We start from the raw sequence: 21,420 nt of genomic DNA, 5'->3' as shown, positions 1-21,420 counted from the left end.
CACAAACATGCATGTCCTCACACATGCAATAACACATATACCCTCAGTTTTCAATATGAAAGGACGTAGCGGCATTGTTTGTGATATTCTGACGAGAAACAACTTGAAAGCAGTCTATGAGATCATTTGTCACCTGTCACTCTTTGTTCTCGTGGATCTACATGTACTTTGGTTTGACTGACTCTGACATATTGTACCCCAGCATGTTCTTCATACCTTCCTCAGTTGTGCGAGCTGTTCTTGATTCGCTGTCCATGCCTTGGAACTCGTTGAAATAAGGGCGGACTTTGATCTCATACACAATGCCCTTTTTCAGCGAGGAGAGGACAACACTGCGTTCAGAGGGGACCTTAACATCCTGGATCTGCCAGGGTCCTGGTGAGGGGAGTCCGGAGGTCTGCCTGTACAGAACTCTGTAACCCTGGATGAACTGGGACTGACGATCCACCTGAGAAAGTAAAAGATCATAAAAATAAAAAGTGTAAAAAGACCTGTATCGAGGAGACTGGCACATGTTACCTTGGGCCAACCACGAGACAATATGGCACATGTTACCTTGGGCCAACCACGAGACAATATAAAAGGACATGTTTTTGGAAATGTGTTTACTCCTAATACAGGATTGGATTCATGACACTTTAGACGCTGTTACTGGTTTAATGGGCCCTTCATCACCAGCTATGACACACTTAGCTCAATTAACAGCCTGACATTACCTCATACACTCAGCTCGCATCCAAAGTGGTCCCTCCTCTCTTAAAAAAACACAGTGAAATGCCAACTTAAAGGACATATGCAGGTCTCATATGTATTATGAATACTAACTAGTGGTCGTGGAAATCCGTTCCCAACACATTTAGGACGGGCTACAAGTACAAGAATGTCTTGCTGCTGCCAATGCAGACACCGCAGGGACATTAGGAGAATACACAGCAGAGGCTTTAACAGCAGATATGTCCCATAGAAAAGATGGACAGACTAGAAGTGTTTGAGCCGCAAGCATCCCACAGAGGCCCCCTCACTTCAAACTTGTGCCCATTTAACCAGACAGAAAAAGCTGAATTTATGCAGAGCAGAAGCAGGCGCATAACTCAATGTAATGGCTTGTTAACAGTAGAAGAAGTGAGCAGGGCTTTTAAGTGGGATATTAAGCAGCTGTTTTTCTCCAGTGTGGCTAGAGTAAATCAGCAAAATGTATGTATGACTTTTATTAATGGAAGGATTTGGGAATATAAAAACTCTCTGAGTAGCCTCGCTATTGACTGAAAGGGTCCCTGATTGATTAAGCATCCATGTTTGTGTTGTACGGTACGTTCATAAAGCAATGCTTTAACATCAAATTAGCTACCATGTCTCGGGGTGAGACTTATTGCAGGGGTCAATATACATGTCATTAGGAAAACTGCTAATGTGGTGCATTTGAGAGTGGAAGCAGAAAGCCATAGCCACAAAGTGAAAGGTGCATTAAGAAAATACTTACACCAGTATTTATATCACCCAATCAAATAAACTAGTCAATCACCTTTGCTTTTGATAACATGAATCAGTATTTTGTCCTCATTACCATACAAATAAATCAATCCCATGAAACCATGACTGAAGCTGTAGATCTGCAGAACTGTAGATGTAAAAGAACTGTCTCAATTGCGTGCATATATTCTGTACAATGAAGAATAGGTGTATGTATATTTTTCTATTCATGAGTAAAAGAAAAAATACTTACCTCATTGTTGTTTAAAAACAAATCAGGAAAACTCATATTCATCAAATTAAGTTCAACCAGCAACATTAATTTAAGTTAGACAAATTGAGCACTTAAGAGGGAAGCAGCTGACTTAAGGCAGAATAATGAACAATCGGATTTCTCTGACATCTCGTTTGATGTTCAGTGTGGTTAAAAAATCTATTTCCCTGCTTTTTGATCTCCAGATACTGTGAAGTAACCGTTAACAATATTTCAAAGCAGCAGACTTAGGAAACAACCTTACTGAGATGTTCTAGCATTAAACAAGTGGTAGCCTCGAGCAGCACCTTTCTGGCTTCAAAGAGGGATCGTCTGTATCAACTAGAAGGATTTTATGAGTCAGTATGACAAAATCAAAGATGAAAAAGGAATGTAAAGGGATAAGAAAACCCAAATATGAATCAATCAATTACTCCTCCGAATACTTTCTGTCTTTAATTGCAAATATACGGTGCACATTTTAGGTTAACTAATACTTAAACTTAAATATAGTAGGGTTGTATTAACTACATCAAACTTGCACTTACCGTCCATGTGACCTGAATAGCTGTGGGACTCAGGACAACAGGGTTGTGCAAGCGAACTATCACTTCTCCGAGCTCCTTCTGCACGTGCCTGTGGTCAACACCCTGAGCTGGAGGACTTATATCTATGAGGGACCAAGAAAGAACTTTCAGAAAAACAAGCTGGGGTAACAAGGTCAAATATGCTCAACTTGGTTTTAACAGAGTTCACTTAGTCTCTCATATTAGAATTAGAATCAGCTTTATTAGCCAGGTATGTTTAACACACAATTTGAATTTAACTTCAGTAGACTGTGCTCTCTCTGTACAATGTAAACATTGAATATGAACAATTAACTAAAAACTATCAACCTGGCTTTACCACTATCAGAAGTGCAATGGTAAAATAGTGACAGAACAGACCAACTGGTTCACACAAAGGAGCTTTGACATGGTGATCACAAATTCTTTAAAAAAAGGAGAAACCCCATCAGCATAAAAATGGCCTGATTCCATTTTGTATAATGGCCCTTGTCTGGTTTGAAGAGAACAAAGTAGACCTGGGCTGGCAACAGTGAATGTGAGACTGAAGACATACTAGCTACAAGACGAATGAACAATTCAACACTATTTTCAAGATCATTTCCCATTCTGCACTTGCATGTGTTTCAAGTTACCAGCAAAACAACACTTCAGAGTATGAGATACATGTGGTTGAATAATCCACATTGTGAGTAATTTATTGAAAGGAAGAAAAGGAAATGCAAGAAAAAAAAGAAACTATCATATAAAGATCCTTCATTTAGACAACCCAACACAGTCATGAATCTCAGGAAACACTAATAGAGTAAGACAGGCTAAACAGTGTTAGAAAGAAATGAAGAATCAATTAGTCAGCGATGCGTGCCATCATCAATAAACTCATCCATATATCATCTCAATACCCTCACCTCACCATGTGAGATTTAATGAAATTCACATTTTAAACACACTCTTGGCTTGCACTCGACAAAGCTTGGCCAGATGTTGCTCTTTTTATTTTTTGGTTGCTGGCAACGTATCATATCAATGTGATCTGTGGGTCTGTGGTTCAGTCCGATTCCATAATCAAATCTTCTATGGCTATAAAGGCAATTATTTTCTCCCATTGTGATCATTAACATAGCAGGGAGCACTAACCCACTTAAGCCTCCCAAAAGTAGAAATTCTAATTTTCCATAATTGCTTAAGTGAGGCTTTAATGAGCTGAGATGGAGAATGTGACCTCTGAAAAGTTATGCAGTGTTTCAGTATAGATATTTGAGAGGGGCTGATAAGTATCCCTCCCTGAAGAGGAACACACTGACCTTACCCCAACAGTAGGAATTGAATTCCAACACATAAAGTTAAACACATAGCGACAGTGACAGATGCAATGACAGCTTATGAAATAACTATGACCAATGTCAATATAATGAGATCTTTTTACAATATTGTTAGGGGAAGTACCTTGTGTTCTGACAGGTTCTGACATAGGGCTTGGATCACTCAGGCCCTGGTTGTTTACTGCTCGCACCATGAACAGATAGATCGTGTTGGGACGCAGTCCTTTGACGGTAAACTGGGTGGTTTTGATATGATCTGCCACTGTTTGCCAACTGTTGCTCACTGACTGACTGCAATGCAAGAGAAAGAAAGGATATGTTATCAATGTCTCTTGCCCAGTGCAAATTAGTAGCAATAAAATAGTAAGTAAGGCAGTGGAGCTATACCTGAATGCTTCAATGACAAACGAGGAGACAGGCGATGCTCCGACCATCCCAGGCTGCCAGGATAAGGACACACTGTTCTTGGTGACATCAGTGACCTGAGGTTTCGATGGAGGACCTGGTAGCTCATTCTCATCATGGTTCTTCACGAGCAACAAACCCCCTGATTCTGAATGGATGCAGACAGCAAAAATAAAAAGTGTTTTCTTAAGGATAACTACAGCTGACATGTTAAAAAAAAAAATACATGGAGTCAATACTAGATTTCATACCTTTGACTTCCAAAAAAGCACTCCATGACGTTTCACCACTGGAGCTGGTAGCCACACATGTGTAGATCCCAGAGTCTGAAAGCTGGTATACAGTAGGATACAAATGCATCAGACACACATACAGTACAAACACTGAGCTTAATGTGTCCACAAATAACACTTTCAGTGAGCGAGCCTTTTCACTTCACGCAATCTGAAAGGAGTAGCAGTGACTGTATACTTAGAGTCTTATGGCTGAAAGACTGAAAAAAGATGGGGGCGACTTCATGCATGCACTGGCCAAATTGTGTGTCATTTGTGAGTGCCTCAAAGTGCTGACGCTAATTTCCTAATGAATTCTATTTTCTACTCACCACCCTTCCATCACTTCTCCACTCCCCCTCCTTATTTCCCCACCGTCCTGCCGACCACAACAAAGCTACGCTAATTAATTTAGGGAAGGCCGCTGGAACCCCCTGGACTGATGACAGCTGGCTTGTCTCTCCATCCCTCTTAGGAACTTTGTTTGTTGGTTTTTGTCCCTGTGCCTTCCTCCCATTTATTAAATAACATGTCAGTGGTCGGCAGCTCTGTCAAGTGTAATAGATATTCCACTGAGGCCTCTGAGTGGGGAAAGGAAGATGTGAGCCTTTTAAATTTAATCTACTCTAAATGTGTATGTGTGTACACGCGTGTGCCTACGTCTATAAGCACATACATGTTTCTGTGCTACATTTGGAGCCCATCCAATCCTGCACAGCTGAGACCGGATGATGCTGTTGTGGCACTAAGTGATACCATCAAACAATTAAAAAAAAAAATCAATGCTGCCTATTCATCTCTTTGAAGACATTATGGTACCTTGTTTAGAGGTTATATATATATAGCACACTTCCAACTGTGTGTTAATCACAACAATGCATTTACTGCAACTACAAACACATTGAGAATTAAGACACATAATCCAAGCTACGAAAACTGTATAAAGCTTTAAGGGAGCCAGCAGTTCATTGTCAATTGGTCTCTGGTTCAAGACAAAGCTGTTATAGTAACATAATCTTATCAGTTAGTTGCTATTTACAACAATAATACCACTGGATCCTTTACCTTGATGCTTTTGATCTGCAGGCTGCCCAGCTCCTGCAGAGACATGCGTGGGTCCTTTCCTAACAGACTGACCCCATCCTTCAGCCAGCTGATGGAGGGGATAGGGTCTCCTGACGCCTGGCACTTCAACAGAGCCACACTGTCCACAGCCAGCGTCTGATTGGACGGACCTTGGCGGATGATGGGTGGCGGTCTGTCTGTGAGTACTGCAAAGTAAAGAACAGAAAAATGTCTCACTCCAAAAGAAGCTGAGTCACAGCTCAGCATTGATCATAAAATGATCAGGGAGTTGATGTGGGTCTTCTTCATAAAATAGACTTTTTTCCCCGCAGGTCTAGTAATTGCGCCGCAGAACAATGACCGTATCCTGTATTTCCAGGAAGCAGGGAAGGAACAGCTGAGTAGGGTTTTTTAAGTTTGCTTGATGTGGCAGAGGGATGCTAAGCAGTTTCCAGTTACTGCCTGGGTAGCCTTATTTTTATACACTGCTCGAGACTTGTGGTGCAGTTTGGCGGTTTGGCTTTTAACTCAGTGTGGTGTGGATAAATACTCCATTATGTGCAGTGTGGGGCACAATGAAAGGTGAACTTCAATTTCTCACTGAAACCACATCATGATACTCGTAGATGGTAGAAAACAGAGTGAGGAGTACGGTTACTATTAAGAAGAGACAGTCATTTAATAGTTTGTTCTGGTTTCACTTTGGAGACATGGATGTGATACATTTCATTTACATGGGCAAACACATTGGTTATAATGTGCCAGCAAAAAGCATTTGGCTTCCTTCAATGAAATAGTGTGGATGTCAGAGGTGATCTCAGAGAGAGTAAGCACTCTTGCACACAGTCAGTTTATATATTTAGAGTTGAATAATGTGGAGTCCCCCTGGCATAGCAGAAGCCACATTAATTAGAAGGTATGGATTAATGATGGCAGACCTGCAGGGGCTAATTACCAAGTCTACCTCAGTAACCTCTCAACACATTATCACACCCTCATTTTCGACCCTTATTTTCTCTCCAGCTACAACACCTGACAAAAGGAAGTGATTTCCAGTAATACACTTTTGCTCTGTTACATTCAGCCTTTTGCTTAGGGTCAGCAATCACAGAAAAAAGAAACGCTGTGTGGAATATTAAACATCAGCTGAAATCATTAGAATGCAACTTTTGTTTTAGGCTTGGGGATGTTTCAATTTGGAAAATTCTATCAAATGACTCAAAGGTGAGGCGTGCACATGTTCCATGAGAGGATTTAAACCATCAACTTCCAGGCCAGGGACCCATGATGCTGAAGTATATCTGAGCACAACAAACCCTAAGAAACATGAAACTGGGAATTTCTGTATTCTATCACCTTTCCTTGAAGATTCCCAAGTATATAATTAACCAGAACAAAGCATTTTGTTTCACTACTTAATAGTCAGAATTATTCATTTTATTCAAATATGGATTTTAAGTTTATCATTTCAGTTTAATATATTTGAGAAATGCCAGTAAGCATGGACACATGTTCACTGAATAAAGTGAGAAAGCACAAGGACTTGATAGTTTTAGGGATGTGAGATGTCTGATGTGTGTGTGGATGGCATGAGCGAGTGGCAGAGGGAGGAGGCTCGGCTTGGTGAAGGCCTTGAGTCTCTGGATCAGGAATTTCTCATTACAGATCTCCTTGAACTCCACAGACTGTTGTCAGGGCTCTGGGCAGTAAATCACACAAAGACTGTGGCAGGTGTGGCCATGACCTCAGCCCGGCCCTCCTGCACTCTTTACTCCACTCTTTCCCCTTTTTTTTTGACATGCCTAAAACCCTTGTTGCAGGATTCAGTAGAGTAATTGATTTTTTGAAATGATAAAAGAGGAAAATAGACACAGTGTTTAGCTTAAATGTAGCCATATTTTAGTCATGGTTCTTGACAGACGTACCAATTTTGGAACTGCAGCAGGACATTCTCTGCTTCAGATTAAATGTTGAAAAAAAAAAGTGTTTCTGCAGTGTTTTTAATCTTTCTGCTAGCAGGTACTTTAGCAGACATATGGATGGCCGTCTATCTTCACATCACAGCAGCTGAGCAGATTAGATGCTCCCACACCTCGCAGGACCACATAATTCATTCCACAGAAAACCACTGTCAGTAACTCACTCAATCATGTCCCCCCACCCCCACCTCCTCCTCTTTTTCTCTCTCTGGCTCTTCCTCTCTCTCACACATACTTGCACCTTGCCCACTCACCCAAGCGCTGATCATTAAACTTGAAGGAACTCAAGGGCAACGCTTTATTCCTTTGCAAAAGCAGAAGTAGAAATTTGTAATTGAATTTGTCGCTGCAAAATACACAGTCACTGAAGGTCATGGACACACTCGCATTTCTCAAAATCGAAACTGAATGTATTCCTGCAGAAGAAATAACAACAACTAATCAACTTTGCTTGTTTAAGTTAACTTTCAAGGGCGTTAGAGGCTGAATTATCATTTTAACTCAGCCAAGCAAGGATGTTAGAGCAGTTAAAAGAATACCTAAAATTTAACTAAACTAAAATCAGATGTACATTCTGATGGTTATAAATGTATTTGTTTAGAGGTGAATGTTTAACCTTTGTCAGGAGCATCAAAGCTGCATATTAGAAGTATATCTGTTTTTACACCAACTTAACCACATTTGTAATGGTGCATGATTGGTGCTGGTGTGGTGTGCGGTGCTGGCATGTTAAAAGGAACACGTCCGTTTTTCCTCACCATCTGTGACCTCCAGTTGAGCCTTGGCAAGGATACTGCCTGCTACGGTTAGAGCCTGGCAGATATAGTAACCAGCATCTGCCCGTTGTACAGATGAGATGGTGAGGTCTCCGCTGGGCGACACAGAGAAGCGACTGTTGGGCTGCTGGGGTTGGTTTGGAAACAGCAGATTCTGCAGGACGAGGAACAAACGAGCAATTAGAAACAACATGGAACGAGTACATTCTGGAAAATAAACGACAAAACAGGCACACGCCCAACACCAACTATAAGGTCTTATAAACTGTGCACACTCATGAACACACATCAGCTATTACTGCAACAACTCACTCGATCAGTTGGTCAACCAACCTCACAAACTGCCCAACATCAGAATCATGGGATGGCTTGGTTTACTACTTGTTCTTGAGCCAAGCCAGAGGCTCCACTTTGCTAGAAAGTAGACTTTTGCTCGTGTTGGCTTCATGAACGTTTTTCCTTCTGAATCAGTTCCACAACTGTGTTGAACTGCTCTCTTTCCCACAAAGACCCCCACCCCCCCATTCCCATACAAGTAAGGCTGCTGAATATAATATAATTCATGTTAATACTACCTAGTATTAAGTTAATGAATCCCACACACTCAAAAGTAAATACACAGGATCAGAGGACTAATCAAGCTGAAAAAACTTGATCTCTAAATCTTTTTTCCATTAGCTATTTATCCACTTCATCCCCGCTCTTTCCTTTTTGGATTCTTTTTCGTATGATCACCAAAGGTAACAAGCAAACAATTTAGCAGGATTTAATTACACTTAATCACTTTAATGCAACAATTTACGTTTTTTTTTTTTTAAATACTCAGAGCATCTCCAGGCCATGAGAGATCCACACTCCATTATCCTCAAGTGTGAGAAAAAAGGTCTTTCTGTCATTTAATTGCCACACTGAATTAGCTTTAATTTGTTCTTCACACCTTTTATACATTAGTGTCTGGCGACATGCAGAACACACAGATAAACACAAGGACAGAAGCGGGACATGTAACAGCTTGTTCTAAGGTGTTTTTAGTGCATTCATTTCAAAGGGCTCATCTTTAATGACAATGTAAGACGAACGCCAGATATAAATCTGCTCTATCAGAACAAGTTCACAACATTACTCAGTGTGACTGAGTCATCAGCTTTGGGTCATACAGTGGTGAGAGGTAAAGTGGGTGAGAAGTACACCAAATGTTTGTGTGAACAGGTAAGCATGTGTCTCACTTCTGCTCTCTTTGTGTTAAGAACTTTGCTGTAACTGTTGCCCTGCAGGCTTTGTGTGGCTGTGTGTGTGTGTTTGAACCTTAGCCAGAGCTGAATCATATCTCTGGCTCATCTACAAGCCCCAACAGGTTCCTAATTGGCACTGTTGTCTAGCGTTGTGAGGACACCCAGGTATTTGAATGGGTTATCTGCTTGAGTGAGGGATAGGATCGTTCTTATCAACGCAGGGTCACAGGGAACCGATTAACACTTTGCCAGGCACACGGTCGTTTGGCAGCTCCTGAGAACAAAGGTGTTTCTGTGTCTGCTGTAAAGATACTGATGACAGATAGTGTACTTTCAAGTGCAGTGTGTGTGTATGTAAGAATGTGTGTGTGTGTGTGTGTGTGTGTGTGTGTATTTGTGTGTGTAAGGGAATTATAAATAAGCAATGCAAAGGGGAACTAAACAAAGAGCTGAGTGTTGATTACATAAGATGCAAAGAAGATAACAAAAGCTGTCAACTGAGAGAGCAATATGTGTTGTTCCTTTGTAAGAAATAATGTGAAAAGCAATAAAAAGATAAAAAAAAGAATTTCCACACAGTGGCTTTAGTGAGACTGTTTGCTCTTACCTGACTGCCTTCCTTCTGCCAGAATACGGCAGGCTGAGGGTTTCCTTTGGTTTCACACGGAAAGGTGGCAGTGCGGCCCTGCGCCACAATTTGGTCCCTTGGGCGAATGACAAACTGAGGAGCAGCTGAAGTCAAAGGGGCAAAAACACAAGTGTTAGACGAGCAGTGGCATAAAGTGATACCAAACATCAAAGCTGGAGAGAAACACGGCTCAGGGATCTCAGGCAAAGACGAGCAATAAAGAACACGGTCAAATCAAATAGGAGTGCCGTACAGAGCTTCCATGCAACCATATTTAAGTCGTTTGCTCTTAAAGGCACTAAACAGAGGGAGAACACCAACAACTATTAAGACCATCATCGCCATGGTAACCATGTTGGCCATTCATCCAGGTAAAGCTGAGGCTGGATGAATGACAGTCACAATGGCATTCACACAGGGAAGCGCCTTGGTCACAATGGCATTTCGATGTGAGACAACACGGCACGCCCATGCCTTGGAAACATCCAAACTATGAACAGACACAGACAAAGAGGGCTTAACCACGTCTGACTTTCCATATGAAAGATTGATTCGGCATCAAAATGCATCTCATAGAAAAGTCAAGATCTGAAGTGGCTCAGTACTTCTGATCAAAGTTGTATCAAAAAGGAGCGAGAGCGAGAAAAGACTATTCCTGTTTGCCACACTTGTAGCTAACACCTCTCCATCAAACTTTGAAATCGCAGTGTGAAGATTTCTCAGTCATTATTCACGAGTCCATCAGCAGCCAGACCAGTTGTCACACACTCACAGTCGAGTCAGAGTGAGACGTTTCTGACTGACAACTTGGCGGTTGCAGTTCAGTACAAACAGGAGAGGATCCGAGTTTAGACATCAGAGAAAAGTTATCTGGTAACCTCTCCTCACTCTGACCATTCGCTGATTGTTGGTTAGATAGGCAGGATTTTAAATAAGGCTCCTCTCAAATGTACACATTGTAAGGCAAAATGGCAGATACTTTCTACACAAGCCAGCACTGACGAATACCAGTTAATACTTTTGCTAAAAGCTAGTTGAGATAACATTTTAAATACTACTAGTTGTATCGTCTGTACCATGTGGTTGAAAATGCATTGTGCATTGCAACACAGAGACAAAAAAGTATCTTCACATAAAACTCAGTTTCCATGTGCTAATCAAACAAGCAAGTACAGAGTATATGTTCATTTTTTTCTGGGCAGCAAAAGTAAACCAGATCTCTTAAAATGTCAAAAAATCTTTTTAATTAGTCAGTTCAGACACTCTAGGGTCTTAGTCCTGGGTTGATACATTGCCTTATTTGCCAAGAAAAGACAACTGCTACATTTCTGTGAGAGGAGGAAACATGGTTTCTGCAGAGCTAAACAAAGTCACCAAATGAAAGACTCAAGGAGTCCTTCCTATAACTTCAAGCAAGTGCGTTCATGTAGGATCTGACAGTGAATTTCTTTACACAAACAATACCACAAACTGTAAAATGTATAAAGTTTGTTTTAAAAATTATAATCTGACAAAAGAAACAATCTGAACTGTTGCAAAGCACCATCTTGCACTCTTTCTGTTTCCTTTTATTTCTTTGTGATCTTTTCACTGACAAGCCAGCTGGTTCTAGTAAGGCCAAACCCTTCCCATTTGGCTGGTTTCTGCATGTAATCCCTATTTGGGGGTGTGTATTTGTCAAAGATACACACAGTTGGGAATGGTACAGATGGCTGCAGATTTGCTGCCTTCCCAGTTGGCTTTCTGCAGCTTGGATATTTCATGGCTCTCACACAGTAGGTCTGATACAGAGCTCCTAAATCATGCTCTGGCAAGGACTTTACTCCCTACCTTTACTTCACCTGCTCTGTTTGATACTTCACGGTGCATTACTAACTAATTGCTAAAAAATGGTTGAAGACTGGCCACCAGCACTGCATCCCACCACCTCTTATCTAAGTTATTCCAAGTAAGCATGGATCTATGAAATTATAAAAGGATTAAACAATGTCACATTGTGGTTTAACGTTTACTAAAGCATCTAATAACTGCAAAATCAGCAAACTGAGGAAGACGATAGGCTCGCACACTTCCTCAAATGCCACACAAAGTTAGAATTCTTCCCACATACTATGTCCTCCATACCACTTTAAACATGGACAGAGAAATAAAGGTCTAAAATACTTGTGAAAAAAAGTAGGAGGGTGGACCTCAAAGAAAAAGTGATTCCTCCAGGGAAATATATATCAAACACTCCATCAAATCAAGAGGAAGTCAGTCTGAGGTGGTTTCACAGCTTGGCTCAAGGCTAACTCACACTGGCCCTGTTTTGATTCAGAGGCCCTTAATGACATGTGAGAGGCTCCTTCCTGTCCCCTCTTAAGAAAACAAATGATCAGGTGCCCCATATTTAATTCATGACACAGCCGCATCTTTCTGGTTTGAAGAGGGCTCGACATAAAACCGGAGTCAGGGTGCAGAGAACAAATGGACAGAGAGGCAGGCATACATTTAGTGCACCAGGCACACCAACTGTGAAGAATTCCCCCCCCTTTAAAATCCCACGTTCATCATATTTTATTCAGAAGTCGACAGCAATTACTGTCTCTTCCCACAGGCAGAGAGAATGTGTAATTTCCTCCGTCTTCTTGAAAGTTGACAGTTTGACAATCATAGAAAAGCTGCTGCTGTTTTGGCAACCCAAGTCCTGCCACTGAGGCAGTGTCTGGGTTTTTCTGCCAGTTGACGCCTGTCTCGACACATACTTCTGCCATTATTTTCCTCTCCCTTCTTTGTCCTTGCGCCTTCTTCTCGTACCTGTATTTCGCCTGTTTCTGCCCTCAAAAAAGCTTGCCTCTAGATTCCCCTATTTAATGACTTATTTTGACAATTTTACATCATTATTGTATCCTATCTGCTTCTGTCTTGACCTTCTTCCCCAATCTATGGGGAAATAAAACGAGATCCCAGCTCTGCATTGTGGGGCTCAGAAGGAGAGAAACTCATCCAAAACAAACAGATCTCAGCTTTGTGTTCCAAAAATTCACAGATGGCCAAAAGACTTGCAAGTCACACACGTCCTGCACCATATGAGATGACAATGTCTGAGACTCTCAGTCTGCCAGCCCACTCAGTCATTGTATAAGACATGATGTCCAATCTAAAGAGCCTCTACTTGGAGCTCCACAGGGAAATGAAACTTTCAGTAACAACAGTTGTGAAATCTGTGTTGTAGGGGAAGGGTCGTCAAAGGGATGGATTAGTTATTTTGTACACTACAATGTACACTGCATTGGAAAAATTCACAGCTTTTCCAACCAAATGCCAATAAGTTTTAGCAATACTTTACACACCACCTGAAGCAGACCAATCAGACCAGTCTGATAATAACAAACATTTTACTTTAAATCCGAAACAAGCTCTGTCAGAAACTCTGAGGTCAAGTTTAAGCGACAGAAATCCAGACCTACAAAAAGTATGTGCAAGTGTCAAATCTTGTGGCTATCATTTTATCATGTGTGGTAAAACATATGTGCATATTCTAAGAAATCATTCATTACTAGTTACTGTGACAGCAGTTTGTTGACATGTACAGTATTTCGAGCTAATTCTAGATACTCAGTTGGTTAAGATTAAGCCCTTAAAGCTCAGTGAAGTTGCTGCAACCGGAATATGGTGGCTAGCTGCAGTTATTAGTCTGTTTTATTATCATATTGAATGAAACAAAGGTCTGTTGCTACAATCTAAAAATGTTTGTTCATGTTACTGATCCTCGTAGAAATGTGAAATAAGATAAGATATAACTTTATTGATTAATTCGGGCTTATAGCAGCAGCAGTACAGAATCAAAAAAAGTCAAAAACCGAATAAAAGTTGCATACCGAAAAAATTGTAAGATAAACGTATATACAATTCGGAAATCATTATATGCAAATAACAGTTTCAAGGATAAACAATGTGATGTTACAGAACGAATAAAGCAATGCAATTTGATTGTCAAGCAGTCATATGCAGAGGTTTGTATGAAGGGAGCATGCAGGATGGATTCAAATCAGAAGGATGGGTACTTACCGACAGGGCGAGCTGGAGACACAACAATGGTGGAGTGGATACACAAACCAAACAAAATCACGACACAGACACACAAACATAAAACAAGAGAAGAGGAACAGAAAAAAAAAAGCACAGAATGAAATAAGACAAAAAGAAATCAAAGTCAGAATGAATGGCATGTTGTGTTGGGGATAACATTTGTTCGCACAGGGTAAGGATGGCAGAGAGTATCCAGTAGCTTCTATCAACTGGACAGTTTTTATCTTTCTCCAGACACCTGGTTAATAAGGGCAGCCTGGTATAAGCGCCCCCTGGTGGTCAATAATGAAAAACATAAAAATAGTTTCAGGTGCAGACATCTCTGCTCATCAGAGACAAAACACTAACTGGATCTTCACTGCTTGCATTTAATGAAATACACAGGTCTCTGTGCTGATGGACAGAGCAGGGAAAAGAGCGAGAGGAAGAGAGAGAGCATTTCAGAGAATAACTGAAAACAGCATGTTGGTTAAAAAAAAATGGAGTTTTTGATAAGCCACTCTCTATTTAGGAGAATTAGTGCAGGCGTTGGATCCTACGTGTGTCCTCCACATTACCAAATGTGTCCTCACCATCAAGTGAAACACTAAGATGCTACTCTCCAAAACCCCCTTACTAACATAACATGAAAAGCCAACCTTGTTTGTCTCCCTCTGGCCCCGTGTTGCTCCAAAGCGGTCCACAGAGACCGTAAACACTTGCGTTTAATGGGAAGAAGAGGGTTGAAAAGAGGGGAAATTATTGCTCGAATGTTGTTATTAACCTTACAAACCCCAGGTGTGGGACCGGCGGTGTGCACCAGTAATCTGTGAAATGGCTTTGCTGACTGGATGGTTACTGCATTGAGGGCTGCGTGGCTAGCAGACCACCAGGAAGGGGGGGGGGGGGGCAAAGTGTGTCACGCTGCACTTGGAAATGTAAATAATTAAATAGATTCATATGCTGTGTACATCTCTCTTTGCTGTGGGAGTCAACATTCTGGATCTTCATTGGAGTAAAGCAGAGCCTCTGGAGTAAGCTTTCTATCTAAACCTTATATGGAGTACAAGAACAATAACCTCGGGGGTTCATGACTTCTCAAAGTGGTGTTATGAGCTAGCTAATGTGAAAAGAAAAAGAATAGTGGTGTTTTATACCTCTGACTGTGAGAGTGGCGGACGCCTCCAACTTGCCCACGCGGTTTTCTGCAACACAGGTGAACGTGCCCTCATCGTTAACGGAAGCCTTCTTCACCCTCAGCACATAGTCGTCCTTGTCGTACTTGATCTCGTACCTGTCAACAAAAAAAATACAACATTAGCTGCCTTTCAGCAATAACATGCAAAAACCACCAAGTCAGATGCCAAAGTAACCCTCTGAAATACAATACTTCAGTATTTAAGCCATGGCTGTTGAGTTTGCCGCCAGTTGCAGTGGAAAGTGCATTTCCTCCTAGAGGGGAACGCAGAAGCACAACTGTTCATTGTGACAAATGGAGATTGCAGGGAGAGAGATCAATTATTCAACAATGACACAGAGTACACAGACAAGTGTGCGTTCAGTCGGAACCCTCAAAACTAGTTCAATATTCATGAGATGTTTCTCTGCATGTGTGTGGAAAGCTTGAAGCCACACTCGGAGCTTCATGTGGATGTCATTGTAGTCCGCGGCACGTGTGTTGTATGGAACACATGTACACAGTAACTTACATTCTCATAGTGAAGCATCTGACTGAATTTAATCTGGATTCTACACAAAGACAAAAGTCTGACCAAATTTCAATTCCACAGCAGTAGTCAAATGTTTGTGTTTACGTGTGTTTGCCGATGGTTGCCTGTGTGCTTAGACCTTTATGAAATGTATGGCGGGTGACAGAGGGATAATGCTGGCCTGGTTTGTTGTTCCAGGCTGTAATTGAAGGAGGGGGGAAGGCCTGGCAGTGTGTGAGCAGTGTGCTGGAGGGAATGGTGGAGGCTCTATGATAGTGGTCTGTCAGCCTGACAACCGTCTGCCGTCCACAAGCTGTCACTCACAGACACTGAGAAGAGAGATGAAATGAACTGACGTAGGGCCACTGTATCAGCGCTTGACATATTTTCCTCTTTGCAAAAGTTCTTTATTCTGAATAAAAAGAGACAATTCAGTTGAAACTGGTGCAGTCTATGTGCAGCATTTGGCCTCTCCATGTATCTAATGCACTCCATTAGTGTCTTTCTTTTTAATACTACCACAAGAATCCCCAAAGTCAGAAGTTTTCAAAACCAACAAAGGGGCTTTAAGGGACAAGCCTGAAGTTATATTATCCTTTTTTTTTTATAGCGTATGACTCTGTTCCATAAAACTCTAAACTTGTAGTCCAACAGCTATTAAAAACAAATAAAAGAACCGAGAGCAGCGATGTCTGCCCAACATGGAGCGGACCCTTTAGAGAATTGTTTTAGAGCAAACTACCCTGGTCATGTTCGGTGTAATGGAGAAACATTCTACCCACTGCAACAGAAGTACTCTTTTATGTGTTTTTAATATGTTTTGGACGACATCAGTGCTCCGTGGCACAGAGGAATAAGCTGCATGGGCTTACACTGAGGAGGATACATTCCGTTCTGTTATTTTGATTCTGTCGGGGAAGAGTTCAAAGTTAATAAACAATTGTTCACAGTGGGTAGCCGTTTGCTGTGGATAATACATTGCACAATTATATTTGGCAGAAACCCTTGGTGTAAAGCAATCGTCTCTGGTAACAGTATGTTCTGGTCCATTTCCCTCAGAGTGGGGAAAGACCCCTCAGCTCGACCTCAGGTGTTCTGATGGCTGCTTGCCACGAGCAGCTGCAGAACTAATCTGTCCTGTCTATCCATGTCTTATTTTTTCGCATGCTGTTATGACATTTCCTGAGCAAGCTTTCAAAGGCAGCTTTATTGAATCACATTCCTCAACTTTGACTGCCAGTTCCTCGTCTCTGCACAGGTACTTAAGGAGCCATAATGATTATTTGACTGAGTCATGACTGAACGCTTTGTTCTACACAGAGGGGATGTACAGTTCAGGTAATGGCTGAGGATGTGAATAAAGCATTTATTGTTGCAACAGAATGAGTGGCAACCAAAGGAATGAGACAGCACCTTTTGGGACTTGCCTGTTGTAAGAGGAAAAACAAACAAGCCAACGGAGTGAGCATCCTCCCTCACTCTGCCCTCTGGCTACGATGGGTAACTCAACATGAGTACCTGACATTGTCAGGGCGGGTGGAGAGGCTAAAAGCATGGTAGGGACAAGTCAGGGCTTAGGGAGAATGCCATGACTTCCACAATGAGATACTGTGAACAGGGACATTTTTCCCAGGACTCTCAATCAAGCCGCCCAAACCCCTTTCTTAACAAGTCGATGGTTATGCGAGAAGAAATGCATTTTAAGCCAGCGTGAATTGTTCAGAATATTTCCTGCTCGCCCCAACTCTGCAAGGAAATGTTACCAAACTTCTGTGTAATGAAGGGGTTGAAAAAAAATCCTCTGTGTTCAGACATGTAGCTGACTGATTTTATTTGGGTGAATACGCGACAGCACCGACTGAACAACATGCTTATTGTGTCTTGGTCTAAATTCCGTCAATCTCTCAAACGCAACCTCGGGGCTGCTTCATGACTAATTAGTGGGAAACATGAGCCCAATCAATCTGTAATCAACTTTCTATATGGAATCAGCCTAGATGACAAGATGAGTGGAAATACTCAGGGATAAGAGGTAGCTGTAGCCACACACACATGCCAGTGCACACCAAGAAGGAACAGTAGCTCTTTATTGAGACTGGATTGGAGTAGAGCTCTGTTCTCTATTAAAAGAGGAATGTAGTTGCACATCTAGAAGGGCTGTGGATAGGATAGCTGAGCCAAGCTCACCCCGCCTGACTCTACCTCCTTTACAACCCAAAGAGGAACCCTGTACACTGGGGGTAAACTCACACAGAGAACAAAGTATACAATCCTCTTACACATATGCACACATGTGCAGAGTCATTCCCTCGTGCAGGGAGACGAGGAGTGACGGGAATGTTCGCAAACGCCAGGACGAAGCTGCATTTTTCCTCGGTTGTCAACTTGATGTGTTTGATGCAAGCAGAAGGCTGTGAAAGAGACGAAAACTTTATTGGACAAACTTTATAAGCATTACATCTCAAAGGATTTGCCTTGAGACCGTGTGTCAGGAACACGCTCACTCATGTTCCTTCTTTAGATTGTTTGCCAGCTCCCTTTTACATTCAATGAACCTTATCTCTCAGTCGATTGAATGAGTGTGTACATTTAACCGCAAAATGACCCGACCTGAGAGGATCTTATCTGTGGCTCCCTTGTGATGTGTGGCTGCGGTAGGCAGAGTGTGCCAACCCGGAGCACATGACTCACACTGAAGATACAGCACGACAGGACTAGTTCCAGCTGGCTCTCTGGCCTGACCGCTTTGACACAAGTCCCCTCTCTGCTCCATTTCATTCTGACAGTCTGATCCACTTTCACACCATCGGACTGCTACTTTACCTCATCCTGATCAAAAGAGCTGGAGTCTACCTGTCTGGGCATTGTCACCCATGAGAGGGAATCAATTAACCGCTATCGCTTCTCATCTTCCTTTCGTAAGGCCCTTAGCCAGGACTTCGCTCCCTCTTGGCACGTCCCACGCCTTAGTGGGGGTCAGGGCCTTCCCATCAGCCCGTCTGAAATTAATCACCTTATCCTACATTAATCAAAGAACAGTTTGGCAGGAATTCAGCCCTTGTGGTAAGGCGAGGGGTTTGTTAGAAGAAAATTGATCCTAAATTTGCCTTTTAAAATAGCTTGTCCTTTTTGTGCCACGGCAACGGCAGCAGTAGAAACCTGTATTTAATGAGAATGGTTTGGAGCGGACACCATGGCTGTCCTGGAAAATGTTGTGGATTGAGAAAAGTTCAGCACATTGATCGATGTCTGGAAGCAACTCTATTTTCCTACTTTCTGAAAGCTTTTGTGTAAGAAACAAAGGACGCACAAACACACTAAGCCTGGAAAATGTCAGAGGCTGAGATTTCTTTGTAGTAAGGGTGTATTTGTCTGTTATTCATGAAAAAACTAAAAGCAGTAAGACATAACAGATCTGCACATCTTCTGCGTTCATTCTGAGCCACTCGGTTTCTAGATTCTCGATCACAAAAGGTTACTTTTCGTTTTATCTAAGTCTAACTCTGCTGCAACACACCCTCACTTATCCCTCTGTCATTCCACTCACCAGCCCCCTCGGACAAGCGCTCTCATAAACAGCAGATGTATCCACTTATACATCACGATGGAGACAGGAACCATAGCCTGCCGTATTTTAATTCTGCTGACTTGTGGAGGAGAGAAATCACAGAAACTGGACGGTCAGCACAACACAGGCGCTCCTGTCACACCGGCTTTAACAGCCCTCTCAAATAGAATGACCCACACACCTCTATCATCCACACACCCACACCAGCACACACGTACCACAGAGGGGTTGAGTCAAAAAGAAAAGGCCTTTTCTGCTGAATGTTGCAGGGGCTGTGCTTTGGAGGTCATTGGGGACATGGGGGACTGAATACAGATAGACTGCAAGACCAAAGGGGCTCTGATAAGGCACAGGAGAGGGCACAAGGGTCCACAGCAAATGAGGAGGGAGCGAGAAACCAAAGGAAGGGGAGACGTGGGCCACACACTGAGCTCCAAGGCAGTGAAAGATAAAAAAAGGAATACTGCTCAAGTCTTCTCGCTGAGATTCAGAGACTGTGGCACAAACTCCACAGTATGTAGACTCAAAGCTCTGTGATGTCGGAGCAGCTTTGGTGCTTTTCCCAAGATGTTGTTGAGATGCTTCACAGACGGATAATAATCTGATACTTAGATTAATCCAAGCCAAGACACTTTCTAATAAAACTTTGGCTTGATGATGCCGCACTGAGTGTGGATGATGACAATTGAGCCACATTTTAGAAGGGCATTGTAAGCCGTAGAGACCTTACATTAACACTTTCAGCATTTTTTATAGATTTTGGAGAGGAGGTAGTAGACACTCTTCAGTCTCAATCTTATTTAATGTGTTCTGGTAAAAATGTATGAGTATGAGTCCCATTTTACAACCATGTACAGTATGCAGCCTTTTATAGCTGCGTGTTGCTGCGTTTGTTCTTACTTTTAAAAATTCAACTGTGAAATTCTCTAACTGCGCAATTACCACTGCCTCCCTATAGTTCATTCAACAATGTTCTTCTTCAACAATATTCTCATTCAATGTTAATCATACATTCTGGCATTTATATCTGAGTACCTCTTATCCCAGCATTTCACCTTATTGGATGCATTTCTCTTCTGTTACATATTAGTGTTATATTTCCTGTCTATTCATAAGTTGTATCTATATTTTGATTATGTAAAATGTGCATATTTTACACATTTCAGATTTCATCTGTACAAGATCAATTGTAATGCTTAAATTTCCTCCAAAAGATGACTAAAGTTTGTCCTGATCTTGATTAGAATTTAATTAAGTTCTTTCGGGGCGGTCGGGGGATTTCAATATAACACGCAGGTCAGTGACTTCAATCCTGCCTGGGGCAGATATATGAGAATGTTCTCCTCCCTTCCTCCTTCCCTGGTGATAGTTAAATCTTAATTACCTGATGTTTGTTCTCATAACTATTGGTCCTTTCATAAACTCACTCTTGATGAAACAACACCTGAGCACAAAGTGTACAGTTCTGAGTAACAATGGAAGAATTAGTGATGTCCTTTTTCTGACCTGATAGCAACACACTGTACAGTCCTGTTCGAGAGAATGGCAGAGATGATGAAGGAAATGGAATAGCCATTATGAAAGTAAGAACCCGCAAGCTTGAAAAAAAGGGCTGATCTAATTTCAGCTACAGGTAATTATTCTGTCTTGGCTCGTCTGCCTTTTATAAGTAATTGTATGTGTGGTGGACTCCGTCTGTTGAACACGGACACAGTGCTCTCTTTGAAGTCAAAGTATAAAAGTAAACAAGACAAAAGCATACATAGAAAATATTCAAAATATTATAATTGTATTTTAAATCAATAATTCACCTGCTGTTTTGATGCACCTGTTGTTTCTTGACATACTTTGAACGTGATTCTAACGAGTGACAGTTTTCTTTTCTTTTCTACTGATAACTGAAGCTTTCTTAAAATGATCTTTACAGATTATAACATTAGATTGGTAATATGCATTACATTACACTAGCAAAATCTGTTTTCAAGTGCCCTAGAGTATAGTAGCTTGTTTGGTGATTTCGATTTTGTTTCCAAACTATAACACCCACACAGAGGTAAAAGAGCAGCACCATTGTCTCTGTTCTCTAATTGAAACCTTTCTTGTGTTGTCTCTATCTCCTCCTCTA

The 21,420-nt window shown here is 41.7% G+C and overlaps 1 protein-coding gene across 5 annotated transcripts in view; it reads right to left on the bottom strand.

The window, feature by feature from the left end:
• robo2 (roundabout, axon guidance receptor, homolog 2) overlaps positions 1 to 21,420 on the bottom strand; it is a 284,885-nt gene that overhangs the window by 33,285 nt on the left and 230,180 nt on the right. For 4 of the 5 annotated variants that reach the window (XM_079354779.1, XM_079354778.1, XM_079354781.1 and 1 more), the window contains 10 exons: positions 15,176 to 15,312; positions 14,019 to 14,030; positions 9,948 to 10,072; positions 8,091 to 8,262; positions 5,354 to 5,559; positions 4,268 to 4,349; positions 3,999 to 4,164; positions 3,736 to 3,902; positions 2,272 to 2,393; positions 217 to 448 (listed from right to left, as the gene is read on the bottom strand). In XM_079354779.1, the coding sequence (XP_079210905.1) occupies positions 217 to 448; positions 2,272 to 2,393; positions 3,736 to 3,902; positions 3,999 to 4,164; positions 4,268 to 4,349; positions 5,354 to 5,559; positions 8,091 to 8,262; positions 9,948 to 10,072; positions 14,019 to 14,030; positions 15,176 to 15,312 (1,421 nt within the window). The remainder of the gene's footprint in view (positions 1 to 216; positions 449 to 2,271; positions 2,394 to 3,735; positions 3,903 to 3,998; positions 4,165 to 4,267; positions 4,350 to 5,353; positions 5,560 to 8,090; positions 8,263 to 9,947; positions 10,073 to 14,018; positions 14,031 to 15,175; positions 15,313 to 21,420) is intronic. The other variant, XM_079354782.1, reaches the window with a different exon arrangement.

This window comes from Symphodus melops, assembly GCF_947650265.1.
Source record: "Symphodus melops genome assembly, chromosome: 10".
Taxonomy (NCBI): Eukaryota; Metazoa; Chordata; class Actinopteri; order Labriformes; family Labridae; genus Symphodus; species Symphodus melops.
This window is presented reverse-complemented; position numbering and strand designations above follow the sequence as displayed.